Genomic DNA, 20,512 nt, shown 5'->3' with positions numbered 1-20,512 from the left:
ACTGTGAGGCAGCAGTGCTAACCACTGTGCCACCAAGGTTGTCCAAGACTGAGGCTGCTTGGATCTTATTTTGAGTGAAAGTTTGGTGATTTCTAATCTTGTTCTTTATGATCCCTTGCTAAGCAATCTTCATCAGCCTACACCTGACGCTCCGCTGACATTTGTTCCTGATGCCCAAAGGCCACAGGTCACTGTCATCCCGTCCGCCAAATCGCCCCAGATCCACTTTGCCTTGCCATCTATTTCCCTTGCCTTCAGGAGCCTCCTGTAGGAAGAGTTTGAGGATATATAGATCATTCCAAAGCCTCTGCTCAGCTCAAAATTCTTTACAGCCAATGAAGTACATTTTGTTTTTCAATGTTGCCCCTGTTGTAAAACAGAGAAACAGTCCGAAAGACATGCAGGGGAGGCGATGGCCTAGTGGTATTATCACTTGACTATTAATCCACCTAATGTTCTGGGGACCTGGGTTCGAATCCCGCCACAGCCAATGGTGGAATTTGAATTCAATAACAAAAAATATCTGGAATTAAGAATCTACTGATGACCATGAAACCATTGTCGATTGTCAGAAAACCCCATCTGGTTCACTAATATCCTTTAGGGAAGGAAATCTGCCGCCCTTACCTGGTCTGGCCTACATGTGACTCCAGAGCCACAGCAGTGTGGTTAACTCTCAACTGCCCTCGGACAACTAGGGATGGGCAATAAATGCTGGGCAGCCAGCGATGCCCAATTCCCACAAATGAATAAAGAAAAATGCATTGGCCATGCTAAATTCCCCCTCGGTGTACCCGAACAGGCACTCGAGTGTGGCGACTAGGGAATTTTCCCAGTAACTTCATTGCATTGTTAATGTAAGTTTATTTGTGACAATAATAAATCAACTTTAAGATTTTTGAGTTTTTACTCTTGCACAGTGCTGCCACCACCGTTCAGACCATGAAACTGCAGCTGCAGTTCCATGACCGACCTGAGGTGTCACTGCAGGGCAGCCAGCTTCAAACTGGAGCAAAATGACCAGAAAGACCTGGGAAACATGTGAGGGGGCATCAGGTAGGGGGCAAAAGAGGTGAGGGAGCAGTGAGGGACAGGGAGGGAGCAATAGGGGTGGGGGAGCAAGAAGTGCAACAGGAATGGGGTGCAAGGAAGGCGAACTGGGATGGGGTAAAAGGAATTGGGGAGCTGGGGGAGCAGCAAGGAGGGGCAACAGTAGGGGTGGGGCAGTGGGGGTGTAAAAGACCTTTACTGTTGCATTGTGGTGAGGGGACTGAAATGGGAGCAAAGAGAAAAGGAAACCAAGGCCTGTAACTGCAATAATATAAAAGTGAAATACTGCAGGCGCTGGAAATCTGAAAAGAAAACGGTTTGGAAATACTGAGCAGGACTGGGAGCACCAGAGACTGAGTATATTAGGTTTATATTCTCTGGAGTTTCAAAGAACGAGAAGTGATGTCATTGGAACTTACAGAATTCTGAAGGGGTTTGATCGGGTGGACGCTGAGAGATTGTTTCTGCTGGTCAGGGAATCTAAAACATGGAGGGGGCAACCCTCTCAGGATGAGGGCGTCAATCGTTTAGGACTGAGATGAGGAGAAATTTCTTCACTCAAAGGCTTGTCAATCTCTGGAATTCTCTACCCTAGGGATTGTGGATGCTCCATGGTTGAGTATTTTCAAGGCTGGCCTTTTGGGTCTCTTGGTGAATTAAGGGATATGGGGGATGGACAGGAAAATGGAATTGGAGCCCAAGATCAGCCATGATAGTATTGAATGGCGGAGCAGGCTCGATGGGCTGAGTGGTCTACTCCTACCCCTATCTCTTGTGTTCTAGTGACAGGATGAGGATAACATAGTGTAGGATGGCATAGAAAGTTACATAGATAGAGGCAACATCAGAATGGCTAATTTTAACCAATCAAACTGAACATAGAATGCCAAACCGTGGTGTGGCAACAGAATGCAAGTGTTGCTTGTTGACTCCATAGCTTGCAAGCCCAACAGAAGAGTCCCGAGCAGAGAAAGGTCCCACACAGACCAGGTTTTTATGAGTGTTGGATTGAGCTGGTATGTATGAAGGAAGAGAAAATGCAGTTGTGATGTTTGAAGGAGGAGACTTTTCCTTGGCGTATCTGGATGGCTCTCACACTTAACACATCTAAAAGCTGGAATGTGAAGCCTTCAGACACGAGAAGGCATTTGTGTAGATTTATAGTTCAATTTATATAATCACGGGACTAGCTCAAGGGCATTACAGAGCCTGGAGATGTGAGACCACAGAAATAATGTCAGAATTGTGAGCCTAGAAATGGCAATTTGTGATATTAGCATTCCAGAGCAGCTGTCTGCTGTATTAATAGGGGCTTTAACCTTTTTATTTTTAATGGGTTATCTGCTGTGTTAAACTAGCTGATGGTGTGTGAAAACATCGAGCATTGCTACCTGGGCTGTAGTGATTAATGGATAAGGGGAAGACGCAGGAGGGGAATAACTGGACAAGACCATGGTCTATCTCGTTCAACTTCTACCATCCGCGTCGCCCTCAGGGTAGGAATACGTCCACCATCCACTGTGCCCGTGTTAATTCAGCTCCCTCACATGGGTGCAATCATTAAACCCTCCAAAGTTGTTCCAAAATGATGTCTTTGCCAGCCCTGTTCAACTACAATCAGCCCAAAAATAACAGGAGCTCATCTTCCTGCTATCTCATAGAATCCCTATAGAGGCCCAGAAGAGGCCATTTGGCCCATTGAATCTGCACTGACTTCTTGACAGGGGCTCTTACCCAGGCCCTCTCTCCCACCCTATCCCCACACATTTGCAATGGCCTCCTAACCTACACATCTTGGGTACTAAAGGTCAATTTAGCATGGCCAATCCACCTAACCCGAACATTTTCAGACTGTGGAAGGAAACTGGAGCACCTGGAGGAAACCCACACAGACACGGGGAGAATGTGCAGACTCCACACAGTCAGCAATCCAAGGCCAGAATCAAACCCGGGTCCCTGGCACTGTGAGGCAGCAGTGCTCGCCACTGTGTCACGGTGCTGCCTTTATTGCGAGTTGCTGCAGTGTGTCCTGTACACACAGCTACATGCTGGGTTGGATTGTGTTGGTAGGCGTTAGTGTGTGGGAGATGTCAGTCTTGGTTTGGGGATCAGAATCTGTTTTAATAAAAGAAGGGTGTTGATTGACTGTAGATTGAGATTTCATTTGCTCCCTTTGCCACCTGGTTTGTTTAGTGAGGAGCACAGAAACACAAGGTGGCTGGTTTGAGAAGGGCAGTCTCAGCCAGTGAGGTAGTGAAGTGGTTGAGAAGAGAGGTCATTAGCCTGTGTTCTGGTGACCCTTGCTGAGCAGTAGGAAGAGGAGCAGATAGGGGTGGCACAGAGATTAGCACTGCTGCCTCACAGCGCCAGGGACCCAGGTTCAATTCCGGCCTTGGGTCACTGACTGTGTGGAGTCTGCACATGCTCCCCGTGTCTGCGTGGATTTCCTCCGGGTGCTCCGGTTTCCTCCCACACTCCAAAGATGTGTGGGTTAGGTGGATAGGCCATGGTAAATTGCCCCTTAGTGTCCCAAGGTGTGTAGATTAGGGGGGATTAGCCGGGTAATTATGTGGAGTTATGGGCACAGGGCCCAGGTAGGATGCTCTGTCAGAGAGTTGGTGCAGACTCAATGGGCCGAATGGCCTCCTTCTGCACTGTCGGGATTCTATGATGAGGCCCACCTGATGGAGGAACAACCGTTCCATTCAGGGGACGCAGCATCTTTCTGTGACCCGCAGCTGGTGGCCCAGCATTGCCAGCTGAGTTCCTTTCTTCACAGAATTCAGTCCGTTTGGCTTGACAACGTGACTGTGAGGTGTCCCGTTGCTGGGGTAACCAGGGGTCAACCCCTTGCAGCTGGCTAATGTGGTATTAATTTTAAAAGATTCTGGGAGTGGCGAGGGGAACGAGGTAGAGATGATTATCCTTCAACAGATGATCATTGGAGGGAGTTTTATTATTCTGACAGGTGGCGATGCCTGGACAAGCCAGCCGCTGCTTATTTAAAGAACCTTATTCCTTCCAGTGGAATTGCATGAGGATTTGGGAGAAGAACTCCGAATCCAGGAGAAGCACTGTCTGTTTAACAGCAGCAACTTGAGGAGAATTGGTCTGGGTGAAGGCAGAGTGCTGGTGAGGGTGGGGGGATGGGATGCTCTCACTGAGGAGACTTGACATGGTAAATAATTCAACCTGGACTGCTGGCGATGCTAGGCCAGATTCAGCCCTCTCTCTGATTAGTCGCTCAGGTCGTTTGTCTTCATTTATTCCTCAATCTGATCAGGCTGTGTCAGGCTGGGAATATAAACAGGCTGAGATAGGCTGCAGGCCCGTGAAGGGAAAAGGACATGCTTCAGGCAGAGACCCTCCATCAGGACCCCATACCCAGAGCGGTTAGAGGGCAGCCCTGCAAACTGTGACCCACATTACACTCTGTACCCTCAGGTCAAAGGGAAGAGAAATGATCTGCACTGCTCGTATGCATCATATCCAGCTCTGACAGGTGCCCCTTCCCCCACCCCCCTCTCTGTCTCTTTCTCTCTCTCTCTCTCTGTCTGTCTCTCTCTGTCTCTTTCTGTCTCTCTGTCTGTCTCTCTCTGTCTCTTTCTGTCTCTCTCTGTCTCTCTCTCTCCCTGTCTCTCTTTATGTCTCTCTCTGTCCCTGTCTCTCGTTCTCTCTCTGTCTCTCTCTGTCTCTCGTTCTCTCTCTGTCTCTCTCTCTCTCTGTCTCTCGCTCTCCCTCTTCCTCTATCTCTGTCTCTCTCTCTCTGTGTCTCTCTGTCTGTCTGTCTGTCTCTCTCTCTCTCTCTTTCTCTCTCTCTCTCCAGCCTTACACAGAATGCTGGGGTCAAGGGGCAACAGATGATCAGTGCCATCCCCTGTAGAGCCAGCAACTTCAAACTGTGGGTCAAACGTGTCAGAGGGACAGTTCAGAGTTCACCTCACTGGTAGCCAGAAAGTCTCCCTCCCAATCGAAACGAGGTCTCCATTATCTCTCTACACAGTTGCAGTGGGACCTGCTGAGATTTTCCAGCATTTTCTGGTTTTTGTTTTGGATTCCCTCCCAAACTTTTCATTTTGGACGGACAAAGCAGCAAAGCGATGTTCGTCCACCCAGTCGAGGCTCAAGTGACATCCACGTTCCCCAGGCTGTATATCTAATCCGCCAGCCCACCTCACCCCTCCACACACCCGCCCACCTCACCCACCCCACACACCCGCCCACCTCACCCTCCCCACACACCCGCCCACCTCACCCACCCGCCCACCTCACCCTCCCCACACACCCGCCCACCTCACCCTCCCCACACACCCGCCCACCTCACCCACCCCACACACCCGCCCACCTCACCCTCCCCACACACCCGCCCACCTCACCCCTCCACACACCCGCCCACCTCACCCACCCCACACACCCGCCCACCTCACCCTCCCCACACACCCGCCCACCTCACCCACCCCACACACTCGCCCACCTCACCCACCCCACACACCCGCCCACCTCACCCACCCCACACACCCGCCCACCTCACCCACCCCACACACCCGCCCACCTCACCCACCCCACACACCCGCCCACCTCACCCTCCCCACACACCCGCCCACCTCACCCTCCCCACACACCCGCCCACCTCACCCACCCCACACACTCGCCCACCTCACCCACCCCACACACCCGCCCACCTCACACACCCACCCACCTCACCCTCCCCACACACCCGCCCACCTCACCCTCCCCACACACCCGCCCACCTCACCCACCCCACACACCCGCCCACCTCACCCACCCCACAGACCCGCCCACCTCACCCACCCCACACACCCGCCCACCTCACCCACCCCACACACCCGCCCACCTCACCCTCCCCACACACCCGCCCACCTCACCCTCCCCACACACCCGCCCACCTCACCCACCCGCCCAACTCACCCTCCCCACACACCCGCCCACCTCACCCTCCCCACACACCCGCCCACCTCACCCTCTCCACACACCCGCCCACCTCACCCACCCCACACACCCGCCCACCTCACCCTCTCCACACACCCGCCCACCTCACCCACCCCACACACCCGCCCACCTCACCCACCCCACACACCCGCCCACCTCACCCTCCCCACACACCCGCCCACCTCACCCTCTCCACACACCCGCCCACCTCACCCACCCCACACACCCGCCCACCTCACCCTCTCCACACACCCGCCCACCTCACCCACCCCACACACCCGCCCACCTCACCCACCCCACACACCCGCCCACCTCACCCTCCCCACACACCCGCCCACCTCACCCTCTCCACACACCCGCCCACCTCACCCTCCCCACACACCCGCCCACCTCACCCTCTCCACACACCCGCCCACCTCACCCACCCCACACACCCGCCCACCTCACCCTCTCCACACACCCACCCACCTCACCCAACCCACCTCACCCCTCCACACACCCGCCCACATCACCCTCCCCACACTCCTGCCCACCTCACCCTCCACACACCCGCCCACCTCACCCACCCCACACACCCGCCCACCTCACCCACCCCACACTCCCGCCCACCTCACCCTCCACACACCCGCCCACCTCACCCCTCCACACACCCGCCCACCTCACCCACCCCACACACCCGCCCACCTCACCCCTCCACACACCCGCCCACCTCACCCTCAACATACCCGCCCACCTCACCCCTCCACACACCCGCCCACCTCACCCCTCCCCACCTCACCCCTCCACACACCCGCCCACCCCACACACCCGCCCACCTCACCCACCCCACACACCCGCCCACCTCACCCCTCCCCACCTCACCCCTCCACACACCCGCCCACCTCACCCACCCCACACACCCGCCCACCTCACCCACCCCACACACCCGCCCACCTCACCCCTCCACACACCCGCCCACCTCACCCCTCCACACACCCGCCCACCTCACCCACCCCACACACCCGCCCACCTCACCCACCCCACACACCCGCCCACCTCACCCCTCCACACACCCGCCCACCTCACCCTCAACACACCCGCCCACCTCACCCTCTTCACACACCCGCCCACCTCACTCTCTCCACCTCACCCCTCCCCACCTCACCCCTCCACACCCCCGCCCACCTCACCCTCTTCACACACCTGTCCTAAGATTGGGAGGACCAAAGGTGAAAAACGGTTTTAAATGTTTGACAAACTTGCTGCTGTTGTAAGAGGCTCCAGCTTCTCTCTTGATTCACTCATGGGTAAATTGCTTCCAGGTCGCAGCTATGTAGGGGTCGGTTTAGCTCAGTTGGCTGGATGGCTGGTTAGTGATTCAGAGCGACACTGACAGCGTGGGTTCAATTCCTGTATCGGCTGAGGTTACTTGTGAAGCCCCGCCTTCTCAACCTTGCCCCACACCTGAGGTGTGGTGACTCTCAGGTTAAATCACCACCAGACAGCTCTCCCCTCAAAGGGGAAACAGTCCTTTTTTTTACATTTTATAAAAGAATTGGGGTGGCACAGTGGTTAGCATTGCTGCCTCACAGCACCAGGGACCCAGGTTCGATTCCCGGCTTGGGTCACTGTCTGTGTGGAGTTTGTACATTCTCCCCGTGTCTGCGTGGGTTTCCTCCGGGTGCTCCGGTTTCCTCCCACACTCCAAAGATGTGCAGGTTAAGTGGATTGGCCATGCTAAATTGCCCCTTAATGTCAGGGGGACTAGCTAGGGTAAGTGCATGGGGTTATGGGGTTAGGGCCTGGGTGGGATTGTGGTCGGTGCAGTCTCGATGGGCCAAAGGGCCTCCTTCTGCACTTTTGGATTCTATGAAAAGATAAATTGGGAAGTGGGAATCAGAAGAGATCAAGCTTGTGTTTTTGACGTTTTTAGATTGTCATTGAAGAGAGGGTTAAGAAGTGTGGATTTGAAAGCTGTAGTAGTAGAGGGTCCAATAAGTTTTGATTTCAGCTGTGAGGCTGTTGAGAGAAGGGAGGTATTCAGAAGGAGTAAGAAACAAAATCAGAGGAGAATTGACCATAATGTCACTGAAATAGAGAGAGGAGAAGGATTGTAATGGAGGGAGATGTTGGAGGTTAAAGGTGAGAGAGAGGGCACCTATCAAATGATGTTCCTGTTTCTTGGAGCTTGCAACCTATCCACAAGACCCAGATTCGAGAATGAAAGCCAAATACTGCAGATGCTGGAATCTGAAACAGAAAATGCTGGAGAATCTCAGCCGGCCTGACAGCGTCTGTGGAGGGAGAATAGAGCCAACGTTTCGCGTCTGGATTTCATACTCTGTTAGCTCTGCGCTCTCTGCGGAAATGCTCTTGCACGGACCCGTGCTTTATCGAGAGTCATATATTGCTGAAGGGATGAGTGTGTTTGTCTCAATAGAGGAGAGTGAGCTTCGTGAAGAGGGCTCGAACAATGAAGGGAATAATGTGCGTGAGGTCAGGGTATTTCGACTAAGAAAGCTGAGAGGTGATGCAGCACGAAGGGGGGGTGCCCCTTTAAGGAGTGAGGTTTTGGAGGTGGCCCACTTTATCATTCCTCTGTTACAGACCATCACTGTCCTGAAAGGATACACTGTCCGCCACTAAACAACAATCCTATGCTAACTTTATCCAACAACACTGCCAATAGATCCAGACAAGACTAACCTTTGTGCAGTGCCCTAGCGTGTGTGTGTTTGTCTGTCTTGGTGCTCCTGTTATTCTAGAATCATAGAATCCCTACAGTGCAGAAAGAGGCCATTCGGCCCATCGAGCCTGCACCGACCACAATCCCACCCAGGCCCTATCCCCGGAATCCCATGTGTTAATGCTGCTAATCCCCCTGACAGCTGCTGATTTTCAATAGTAGAGACATAGGGTAGCCCTGTAGGATGGTCTTGATCAGCTTGAGGGACCCGACTTCACCGTGCAGCAGCTTGGCATGGTTGGCAGTGGTCTGGGCTCGCTGGCTGAGAGAGGACAGCAGCCTGGTGCACCGTGGAGCCAATGGCACTGACCAGTGGCAGCACCTCTGCAATCCCCGCAATCCGCTGGAGTACAGACTGCCAGATCCTGCAAGTCTCTTTAAGCACTGCAACCCACAGCTGGCAGCAGCCTGGGCCTCGATGGTGCCATGCTGGGTTTCCATGGTAACGGGCAAAGATCTCATGATCGTGGTCTGAGCTCACTGAACCCGGAGGATGGGGGGTTCTTGCTGGAAGCTGAGACATTGGTCACCAGACGTTGCATTGTGTCCCTGTGGGGTTGGCCATCACTTCCACCCTGCTTTGCAAGAAGCCACGTGCCAAATTCCCTCATGCCCCTTGACCCTGACAGGAGCGTTCTGGCAGGCCTCCCAATGCACCAAGTATTACCATGGGAATGCCCTTCAGCCCTTTCCTGTAGGCTGCCCCACTGAAAGCCCCATCTGAATACTGTGCAGCAGAACCTGTGTGCGACCTTAGCCTTGGTGCCACAGATCTCAGGGCTCTGAGAGCATAAATACACAGGCTGTGCAGGAGGGCTGGGGTTTGGGTGGAAAGCACGGTTACACCATCTGTGGTTTGGACTTCATGCTGGCTGGCAGGATGTGGGTGAAGTGGGATTTGAGAGGGTGGGTAAGGCAGGGGTGTATCTTCTTCCCGGGTGATGGCGGTAATTCCGGTTACCCCATTCTCGGCCAATAATGCCGAGCACTGTCTCCACCAATGAGATGAGGACATGCAGCCGGGCTCGTTTCCCTTGTCCAATGCGGCTGTGCCCAGTAATGGGCCACTTCATCCTGCAAGAGAGAGAATGTGTGGGAATGTGTTTGGGTGACGTGCCTGTCATAGCAGAGTAGCTGGAAGTATGTGGAAAGTGGGACGTGGGTGTGAGGTTTGCCACAGTGGTAACTGTGTGGAGGTGAGCTGGAGCATTTGAATGTTAGGCATGAGTCTGATTGCTGTAGATTGTTGGTGGTTGGCTGAGTGAGAGGGGTGTGGAGCATTGAGCAATGTGTGAGGGTGATGGTGTGAGACACCATTACTTGACAGCTTGCATGAGATGTGGAGTGACTGTGGGGTAGGGGGTGGAGGCAGGGACGTGTTTGCTGATCCCTCCTCAGACAGCAGGAAGGGAAACTCTGGCATCGGAATTACCCTAGCTGAGGAGCGCTCTCCCTTTTCTTCCTGTTCCACTCTTCCCGTTCCTTCCTGCCGAGAACGTCTTTCCCACCCACTTGCATGCCCCGAGGGAGACGAATGCACCTTTTCTTTAGTCGACGCGGGCTAGTTTTAATTTGAGCTGCAGGCAATGAGATGGCAGCATACTGCCTGCAACACTACCATCAGTCATGGGATAATCCCACATTGCGATCCCACATGTCTGCGAAAGGACCCTTATTGAATATCAGTCCCGTAGAGGTTAACTTCTTATCAATAATATTATTAACAGAAGCAGGTGATGGGCATTGTCTTTGAGCATGTATAAATATGGCATATGGGGAGTTGTGGTGCAGATGTAGAGTTACTGGACAAGTAATCCAGAGGCCCAAACTGATGGTTTGATGTCCCCACAGTGTTCCACAGTAAGCTTGAGGCTTTCTGTGGCTGGTGGGCACCGTGGGGGCTGGAGCACATGACATTTAAATTTGATTTGTTAAGTTTTCTTTTTGAAAGTTTTGTCTTTTTTGTTGCAGTGCCTCTATAAGGTTCATTCAGTGAGGTCGTTAGTTTATATTTGTTCATTTGTTTTTCAAAAGAGCACACATAAATAGGGACTGTCTGGGACACTGGGTTGATTTGATTCGATTTATTGTTGTCACGTGTATTGGGACACAGTGAAAAGTATTATTTCTTGCACGCTATACAGACACAACATACCGTTCATAGAGAAGGAAAGGAGAGGGTGCAGAATGTAGTGTTACAGTCATAGCTAGGATGTAGCGAAAGATCAACTTAATGTGAGGTAGGTTCATTCAAAAGTCTGATGGCAGCAGGAAAGAAGCTGTTCTTGAGTTGGTTGGTACGTGACTTCAGACTTTTGTATCTTTTTCCCGATGGAAGAAGGTGGAAGAGAGAATGTCCGGGGTGCGTGGGGTCCTTAATTATGCTGGCTGCTTTGCTGAGGCAGCGGGAAGTGACAGAGTCAATGGATGGGAGGCTGGTTTGTGTGATGGATTGGGCTACATTCACAACCTTTTGCAGTTCTTTGCGGTCTTAGGCAGAGCAGGAGCCATACCAAGCTGTGATACAACCAGAAAGAATGCTTTCTACGTTATGAGACTGAACAAGTCAATAAACTCTGTCAACAATGAAAAGCTGTTGGGCTGGATTCTCCAACCTCGCCCACAGCCGGGATTCTCCAGTCCCGCTGCAGTGAATGGAGATTGGCTGAGCGCTAAATTTTCCGTTCTCGCTGGTGGAGGCAGCGGGGCGTGAATGACCGGAGAATTCTGGCTCTTGTGTCTTTGCTTTGGCTTCATCTTCCAGCTTGGACCCTGTTAACAAATAGAAAACACAAGATGTCATGGTGAATCTATATAAAACCTTAGTGAGATAACAGCTGGAGTATTGAACATAGTTTGTGTGTCACAAGAATAGGAACGCTGCTGAATTAATGAAAGGTAACGGTATGGTTTCACCAATAGCTGGCTTCGTATGAAGAAATCAAAAAGCAAAGTAAGAATTGAAAGGAAGATTCGGCGATGAATTAACATTTTGAAGGGATGTGGCAGAGTAGATAGAAAGATTTTGGTTTCTGATAGTTGAGGGAACATTGATAGAAGAATTAAATGTAAAATAAGACAAAAGAATGACACTTGTGAGGGTGTGATTGGGAGTTAGCGATGGGAGTAGAAACCATGGGCAAGATTTTACATCTCGCTTGTCCCGAATCTGTAAAATCCCACCCACAGTCCATGGAGCTTTCCATATTCCACCCCTCGCCCGCTCCAATTCCCGTGGTGAGCAAGACAGTAGAATTCCAGTCCATGTTGCTATTCAAGGATATGTTCGATAGATGGGCGGATGGGAATTGGGAATAAGGGAAACAGGTTGGACGCAGGGGATTTGTTTGCATGGGATTAACTGCTCACTGCCAGCAGAAACCAGCCGGGCTGGGCGACTTGCTTCATTTCCCTGTAAGTAGCTGGATCAGGAGTTTTTAATGGATCTGGTATTTCCCCCCCTCCCCCGTCCCAGTTTTCAAACTCGATGGATTTTCTTTGATAACCCCCAGATCTGTACAGGGTGCTGAGGCAGGGTGTGGGGCTGCTTGGATTTGTTTCAGGCACTCTGCTAATGCTGTTTGTTTTCCAGTGCGGTAAACGGGGGGTCTGACTGGTGGGGGCTGTGATATGCTCAGGCTGGCGTGCACTCAGACTTCGAAGAATCCCACGCTCAGACTGACAATCTGCACCCGACTCCAGAGAGAAATGTCAGGAATCTTGGCGCAGGCTGTGAGATACATTCCAGCCATGCCTCTCTCGCAGAGCGAAGCAAAGAGGCAATTCACAGCTTCTGCCACTGGATTTCCCTGTGGGGCCTTGTATTTACCCACCTCGGGCCTCCTGCGAGGTGGGTGCAGAGAGATGGCACCCACATGCCACACATGCATTGTTATCCAAAGGTACAAACATGGCTTTGGTGGTAAGTCTGCAGACCTCCCCACCCCGCCCCCCCCCTCCCCACCCCCCCAACCCCACTTCTGATTGGTTAATAGAAAATAATAGACTTCATCATGTTCACAGTTGGATGGCGAACGCTGTGAACTTTAACCCCTCTGTATGTTTGATAAATGGAAGGAAAGGGACAATGTATGTTTGGTTTTGAGAGCTTTACTGCCTTAGTTACTACTTATTGGTTATCTGGGAAAATGGTTTGTAATGTGGTGAAGGCTAGCAGTGATATAGTGTGCAGAGGGGCAGGGGAGTCAGGGCTAACACAGTCGTTGGAATAAGGCCACAAAAGACTGGAAAGGCAACCGCTAATGAGTGGCCCCCGTGGAAAGAGCAAGTGGGGCATCCAACCATCTTCTGAATGGAGTGAGGGGCGGGGAATGCATCTGGATAGAGTGTGATGGGCAGGTCTGAATGGCAAGCCGAGAGGTGGCTTCTGGATGGAGGGTGGGGGTGGGGTCTGGATGGAGGGAGGGGGTGGGGTCTGGATGGAGGGTGGGGGTGGGGTCTGGATGGAGGGAGGGGATGGGGTCTGGGTGGAGGATGGGGGTGGGGTCTGGATGGAGGATGGGGGTGGGGTCTGGATGGAGGGTGGGAGTGGGGTCTGAATGGAGAGCGGGGGTGGAGGTGGGGTCTGGATGGCAGGCCGAGAGAGGTGGGATCTGGGTGGAGAGCGGGAATGGGGGTGGGGTCTGGATGGAGGGGGGGGGTGGGGTCTGGATGGAGAGTGGGAGTGGGGTCTGGGTGGAAGGTGGGGATGGGCTCTGGATGGAGGGTGGGGGTGGAGGTGGAGTCTGGATGGCAAGCCGAGAGAGGTGGGATCTGGGTGGAGAGCGGGAATGGGGGTGGGCTCTGGATGGAGAGGGGGGTGGGCTCTGGATGGAAGGTGGGGATGGGGTCTGGATCGAGGGTGGGGGTGGTGTCTGGGTGGAGGGTGGGGTCTAGATGGAGGTGGGGTCTGGATGGAAGGTGGAGGTGGGGTCTGGGTGGAGAGCAGGGGTGGGATCTGGGTGGAGAGCGGGAATGGGGGTGGGCTCTGGATGGAAGGTGGGGGTGGGGTCTGGATCGAGGGTGGGGGTGGTGTCTGGGTGGAGGGTGGGGTCTAGATGGAGGATGGAGGTGGGGTCTGGATGGAAGGTGGAGGTGGGGTCTGGGTGGAGAGCGGGGGTGGGATCTGGGTGGAGAGCGGGAATGGGGGTGGGCTCTGGATGGAAGGTGGGGGTGGGGTCTGGGTGGAGGGTGGGAGTGGGGTCTGGATGGAGAGCGGGGGTGGGATCTGGGTGGAGAAGGGGAAAAAGTTTTTTCTCACTTCACATTTGCTTCTTTTACAAATTACTTTAAATCTGTGCCCTCTCATTCTTGATCCTTTTGCGAGCAGGAACAGCTTCTCCCTATCTACTCTGTTCAGCCCCCTCATGATTCTGAACATCTCGATCAAATTATCACTTAGTCTTCATCTCTCCAAGGAGAACAGTCTCAACCTCTCCAATCTATCCTCAGAACTGAAGTTTCTCATTCCTGGAACCATTCTTGTAAACCCCTTCTGCACTCTCTCCAATGTGTTCACATCCTTCCTATAGTGTGGCACCCAGAACTGTACACAGTACTCCAGCTGAGGTCTAACTGGTGTTTTGTATAAGTTCAGCACAACTTCCTGGCTCTTGTACCCTGTGTCCCTATTATTAAAGCCCAGAATATTATATGTTTTATTAACTGCTCTTTCCATCTATCCAGTCACCTTCAATGATCTAGGTACGAATACACCCAGCTCCCTATGCTCCTACACCCCCTTAAGAATTTTACCCCTTATTTTATATTGTCTCTCCACGCTCTTCCTACCAAAATGCATCACCTCACACTTCTCTGCATTGAACTTCATCTGCCACCTATCTTCCCACTCCACCAACTTGTCTACGTCCTTTTGAGGCTCTACGCTGTATTTCTCACAGTTTACAATAGTTCTAAGTTTTGTGTCATCTGCAAGCTTTGAAATTGTCCCGTGCACATCAAGATCATAGAATCATAGAAACCCTACAGTGCAGAAGGAGGCCATTCATTTATAATCAAGGAAAGCAAGGGTCCCAAAACCGATCCCTGGGGAACACCAATAAATATCCATTGTCCATTTTTCTCTGCTTCCTATTATTCAGGCAATTTTATATCCATGTTGCTGCTGTTCCTTTTATTCCATGCGCTGTAACTATTCTCACAAGTCTGTTGTGTGGCACTGTATCGAACGCCTTCTGAAAGTCTTTGTACATCACATCAATCCTTCCTGTCACCTCCTCAAAAAACTCCAGTAAGTTAATTAAACACAATTTCCCCTTTAGAAATCCATGCTGGTTCTCCCTAATCAACCCACGTTTTCCATGTGACTCCCAATTCTCTCTCCAATAATTGTTTCTGGAAGTTTGCCCACCACTGATGTTAAACTGACTGAGCTGTAATTGCTGGGGCTATCCTTACAACCTTATTTGAACAGTAACAGTTAGGGGACAGATGGTGAAGATGTATGTATGAAAATCCATTGGACCTGCAAAGCTGCTGGGGGTTCTGAGTGCGGAGGCAGCCCATCTGCAGACTGACCTTGTTGGGAGTCTGCTGCATCAAGAGAAAGAGGCCTTTTAGCCTTTAAGGAGGGCATCAGGGACACCCCCCCCCCCCTGCCAGCAGAAGAGGGCATATTCCCCAATGTAAATGATCAGCTGGTTCCCCCCCTCACTAACCCCCCCCCAACCCCCTCCAACTCATCCCAGAAACTAAGGCGTTTCCCCAAACCCACTCTCTGGAAAGTTGCTAGTTTTCAATGCTGAACATATTTCAGATCAGCTCTGTGGTGGGGGCCCAGAGCTCACACAGGTCTCAGACTTCAGATTGGGCTGAGGGATCGGGGAATTTTGGCTGGGAGTGCTGGCAGAATGCAGCACCAAGATCTCACTGAGGGCAGGAGCCTGTGGATTCAAACCAGCCTCAGTATCTCCACATCACAATGAAGGTCCTGCTATTTACAGAGCCCAGTGAACACTGCTGTCAAGCAGGGACCTCACCTCTATGACCCTGACGGAAATCATGGCTGTCCCAGTGGACCCTGGCTGAAGTCCAGCAGAAAGATCATGGATAGTTAGAAGAGTTGTTGAACTGACAAGCTATACATTGGCACGGTCTGAGGGTTTAGACCGCAGTGGAAGTCAGGTAATAGAATTCGATGCGATTGACAGCACCGTGCTAATCAAACATTCCCATTCAACAGAGATCATCAATTCTGGAGGGGACGGGGGTTAATTTGTATTTTTACAAATGCTGTATAAAATAAAATCAGGCAGGAAACCCTTCAACTGAAGGGCCAATGGGCCTGTGCTGTATGTCTCTATGAGGGAAAGCCAATGTCTGACCTCTCCACTGCCTTAAGGTTCCGTCCAGTTCGGTTTGAACTCTGACCTGTGCTAAGGTAGGTGATTTCAGTTGGGGCAGTAACAAGGGTCACCCTAATGTTTCAGCTGGGGGTGGGGAGCCAGTATCCGCCAGGAGATGTTTATCATCCCATCCGATTCCTATCTTACCCCGATGGCAGTGTACCCCGATTGCTATCCACTGACGCTTCGTATCCATCTGTGAGAATGGGACAGCTTTTGTTTTGATATTTCACTCTTGTGGTTGAATAGCTTAAAAGACTTGGGGGGGGGGGGGGGGGGGGTGGCAGGGGGCAGGGGTGGCGGGGGAAGTTGGAAGGTTGGACAGAGAATGGGCAGCCTCCAGCAATCAGAAGGCCAGTGCAGAGATAAAGCACTTGCCTTTGAACACAACTAAGGAGAGGGAGGGAACAGAATTTAAAAAGAGGAACCTTTGACAGGAGGTTTCAGGGTATGTGGTGAAAGAGCTTTGGGGACTGGGCTGAGGGGGCCGGAGAGATGAAGAGGAATAAATTAAGTTGCAGCACAAACAAGGGATTCAACATTCTGTCATGGACTTTTGAAATGGCCTTACAAGAGAGAATTGAGTTAAAAACATTTTCTTAAAAAGCTGTATAGACGGGCCCCGTGCAAGTTCTCTCCCTGAATGAAGAGGCTGGTTGTTCTTTAAGCTCCTCCCTTTCATTTTTATTCAACATATCTGACAGCTCCATGGAGCTGGCGTGTGTGAGCGATGTTTAATGAGTCCTCTCTCACACTGCTAATCAATGTTATCTGCAAGGTTGGGTAGAGAGAAGGGTGAACGATGCTGGTTTGATCAGAGTGATCTTATCAAGAGTCACCATTTAGGTGTGGACCAGTTCTTGGCGCCTCGGAGGCACCAGGCACTTTGAAAGTGCAGCTCCTTCATTGGGAGACAAGTGTTGGGACACCCGTCCTCTGGTGACTCGAGCCTCTCCCGCGGGAGCCGGCCGCCCTCTGTCAGCGGCTTGGCATCTCTGAGACCCGTCGATCAAACGAAATGCAGCTGAGGCAGAAAGGGGTGATTGGCACCTGAGGGGAGTGCCCAGTAAGGACTGTTGCTGGCAACTGGCGTTTCATACGGGATGTATAAACAAACCGTCATGTCAAAGAATTCATTCTTGGAGATCTGTTAAAGAAGTGGCTTTTACTGGGGCATAAAACCATCCTTCAAATCCCTTTGAAGAAAATGTTTTGACCCCATCGGAAAATGGGTTTCTACGAACACATTGATGTGTGAGGACGGGTCAGTGTGTTTTCCTTCTAACTGGTAGCGAGAGTCCTGGCATCCGAGGGGAGGAAGGTGAGCTATGTCAGCCTAGAGGTGGCGAGTCCTGCTCTCTCTCCCCTTTCTGGAGCCCAGGCAAAGAGGGAGGAAAGTGAAATTCCGACAGCACGTCCGAGCGTGACTGGGTTCTGAATCTACTTGTTACAGCAGAGCGAGCTTCCCTTTCAAATTCCCTCGGAGAAATCACTCGGCTCAGAGAGAAAACGTGGGGAAAGGAAACCAGGTGCAGACTGGAAGCTGCTGCTCCCTGGATGCTGTGGGAAGACTGAGGACAAGCCGCGGAAGGGAGATCGGACAGGTATTTCTCTGAGGACAAGGGCTCAATGGGCACTATCAGATTAGAGGGTCATCAAACAAGGCCTGGAAGCTTATCGCGATCAGAACTGACTGTTGAAGAAGCTGCTTTTAGCTGTTAATTCTCAAGAAAGCTCAGCAAACAGACATGGGTCAGACAAGTTCCTGCACTCAGACAGGTTGGTGTGGCTTAACCTTTGACACCTGTGTTGACTGATATATGAGCTGGGTAGATCATGTCCCGTTCTCTATGTCGAGTTTTCATTCTCTTTCATACTATCAGCTATTTCTCACTCTCTGCTGCTTGGGTAAGGTCTGATTGATGCTGGCACCCATTCCCTGTGGACATCTTGTCTCTGAGACATTGAGGGCGGGGTGGACTGGTAAGGCAGTCGAGGGGACTCTACATCACAGCCAAGCTCTGCTTGATGCCCATAGGAGGGCAATTTCCAGTAGGGTTCACTGAAAGATACCAGAAACAACAACTGAGCCATCCCACTCAGTGCAAACTGAGGGCCAGTTAAAGTTTATTTGTTGGTGTCACAAGTAGGCTTAAGTTAACACCGTAAGAAGTCTCACAACACCAGGTTAAAGGCCAACAGGTTTATTTGGAATCCCAAGCTTTCGGAGCGCTGTTCCTTCATCAGGTAAATTAACACTGCAATGAAGTTGCACTGAAAATCCCCTAGTCACCACACTCCGACGCCTATCATATACACCAAAGGAGAATTTAACATGGCCAATCCACCCCAACCTGCACATCTTTGCACTGTGGGAGGAAACCGGAGCACCCGGAGGAAACCCACGCAGACACGAAGAGAATGTGCAAACTCCACACAGTCACCCAAGCAGGGAAACTAACCTGGATCTCTGATGCTGTGAGGCAGCTGTGCTAACCACTGTGCCACCATGCTGCCCAATTCTCATAGCTCCTTTTGCCACATGCAAATTGGCACTCAGACCCGAATGAGGAAACAAGTGGTAAAGAGTTAGTAGCTGAATGAGATAAAGTGTACGTCAGGAGTGAGGTACAGACTGGGTATAAAACCTGGAGTTCTGGCGGTACTTTTGCCATCTAAAATCATTGGAGAACGTACACTATTGTAAGTAACTTGCTTTGGGGTAATGGATGTGCCAGGGTGTGGCAGGTGGGCACGTCACTATGTGTGGGGGAGAGGGCCTTACTGACCAGAACCTTGCTACATTCACAGTGTGTGAGGTCAGGCAAAGGAGCCTGGGGCTGCTCAACCTTCCCGCCCCACACAAACCCCTATGCGGTGCTGTGGGAGTGCTGCATTGTTGGAGCTTCCATTGGTGTAGTCAATCCCACAAGGCACCCACTGTACCATGGTATCCTCACAGGAATGAACAGTGTGTCACGTACGGGGCTTTTGGGAAATGTGAGCCTTGTGAGAGGGGTGAACTTTCTCACCTCCTGGATCAGGTGAAGCAGTGTAAGGACCCCTGAGTGCTGACACCAGAGAATGCAGCACAGGGGTCAAAGGTGGAATCCTTCATGACCGGTCTGAAAGGAGTTGCTTTGTACAGCGCCATTATGACCTGCAGCTGTCCCAGAGTGTTGTACTGCCAATGATTTACTTCTCTCAACTGATGCACTGCAGCCAATTTGCACACAGCACAATCCCACCAAAAATAACTAGGTGGTTTGTTTGTTTTAGTGATGTTGGTTGAGAGATAAATACTGACCAGTCACGGGGAGGAGGCTGGTGTTGGGGGTGAGAGGGCGAAGGCAGGTGATGGTGGGGGTAGCTCCCTTGATCTCCTTGGATATTGTACCACAAGATCTTTGGCATAGATCGAAGGGGGTAGAATTGGTGTTGTGTTATCTGTGACTGATTTCTATCGCCAGCCATGCATTTACTCACTGAGCAAGAGAATTCGGGAGTGGGACTTGAACTCACAATCTTCTAACTGAGGGGCTAGAATGCGGCTCACTGAGCCACAGGTAGACCAGACTCTCAGAAAGAGTGAAACGCTGCTGGGATTAGCTTAAACTGTGCAACTAGACACGCACACGCACGCATGCACACTGGATGACTGATGTGGAGCGTGGAAACACCACTTAACCAAACAGGAAACCACTGACTGACACAGGGCACTTATTACTTGGCTAGAGTTCTGCTTATTAAGAGTGTGTTCATTTGGTTTCTATTAAACAGCTGTTGCACTCCTCTGAAAGAGGTCAGGCAACCAAATGTATTCCCATTTCCCATTCGGACAGCTTCTGTAGACAGCGAGGGAAGTCTAGCTGACCTTGGGTGATCCAGGCTGCATTCAGAAATACTGTGTTAGGCCATAGCGTCCCTGCATGCAATGTGGGGATGTAAGGTCAACCAGTGTACATGTGTGTATGTGTGTGTGTGTGTACACATGTGTTTGCGTGCATGCGCACGTGTTGTTGTGTGCATGTGCACGTTTGTGTGAGTGCGCACGTGTTTGTGCGTGCGCACGTGTTTGTGCGTGCGCACGTGTTTGTGTGGGTGCACACATGTTTGTGTGTGCGCAAGAGTGTGTGTATGGGTGTGCACGTGTTTGTGTGTGTGTGCACTTGTGTGTGTGCACGCACACATGTTTGAGTGTGAGGTCAGATGGCGCACCCCATGGTCGAATAGCCTGACCACACATCCCATTAAATAATGGGCGGTGCCACAAGGTAGCAGAGGATAGTTAGTGCTCATGGAACTGAACCTCAAAAAAAAGAATTGTCGTCATCAGAAGCAAGGAGGAAATTGGTTGCAAAAGTATTTGCAACGTCGTCACACCCTGAATAAGTGCTTGGTCTATCGCATCCTCCTCAATGAT

At 51.6% G+C, this 20,512-nt stretch overlaps 1 protein-coding gene across 5 annotated transcripts in view; it reads left to right on the top strand.

Moving 5' to 3' along the window:
• caskin2b (CASK interacting protein 2b) overlaps nucleotides 1-20,512 on the top strand; it is a 255,010-nt gene that overhangs the window by 103,346 nt on the left and 131,152 nt on the right. The window contains exon 1 of one of the 5 annotated variants that reach the window (XM_078225316.1): nucleotides 17,765-17,868. The exons of the other annotated variants lie outside the window; for them this stretch is intronic. Coding sequence (XP_078081442.1) covers nucleotides 17,838-17,868 — 31 coding nt within the window. The 5' untranslated portion in view covers nucleotides 17,765-17,837. Of the gene's footprint in view, nucleotides 1-17,764; nucleotides 17,869-20,512 lie in introns of those variants that run through there. 5 annotated transcript variants of the gene reach the window in all.

Source organism: Mustelus asterias, chromosome 12, assembly GCF_964213995.1.
Source record: "Mustelus asterias chromosome 12, sMusAst1.hap1.1, whole genome shotgun sequence".
Taxonomy (NCBI): Eukaryota; Metazoa; Chordata; class Chondrichthyes; order Carcharhiniformes; family Triakidae; genus Mustelus; species Mustelus asterias.
This window is presented reverse-complemented; position numbering and strand designations above follow the sequence as displayed.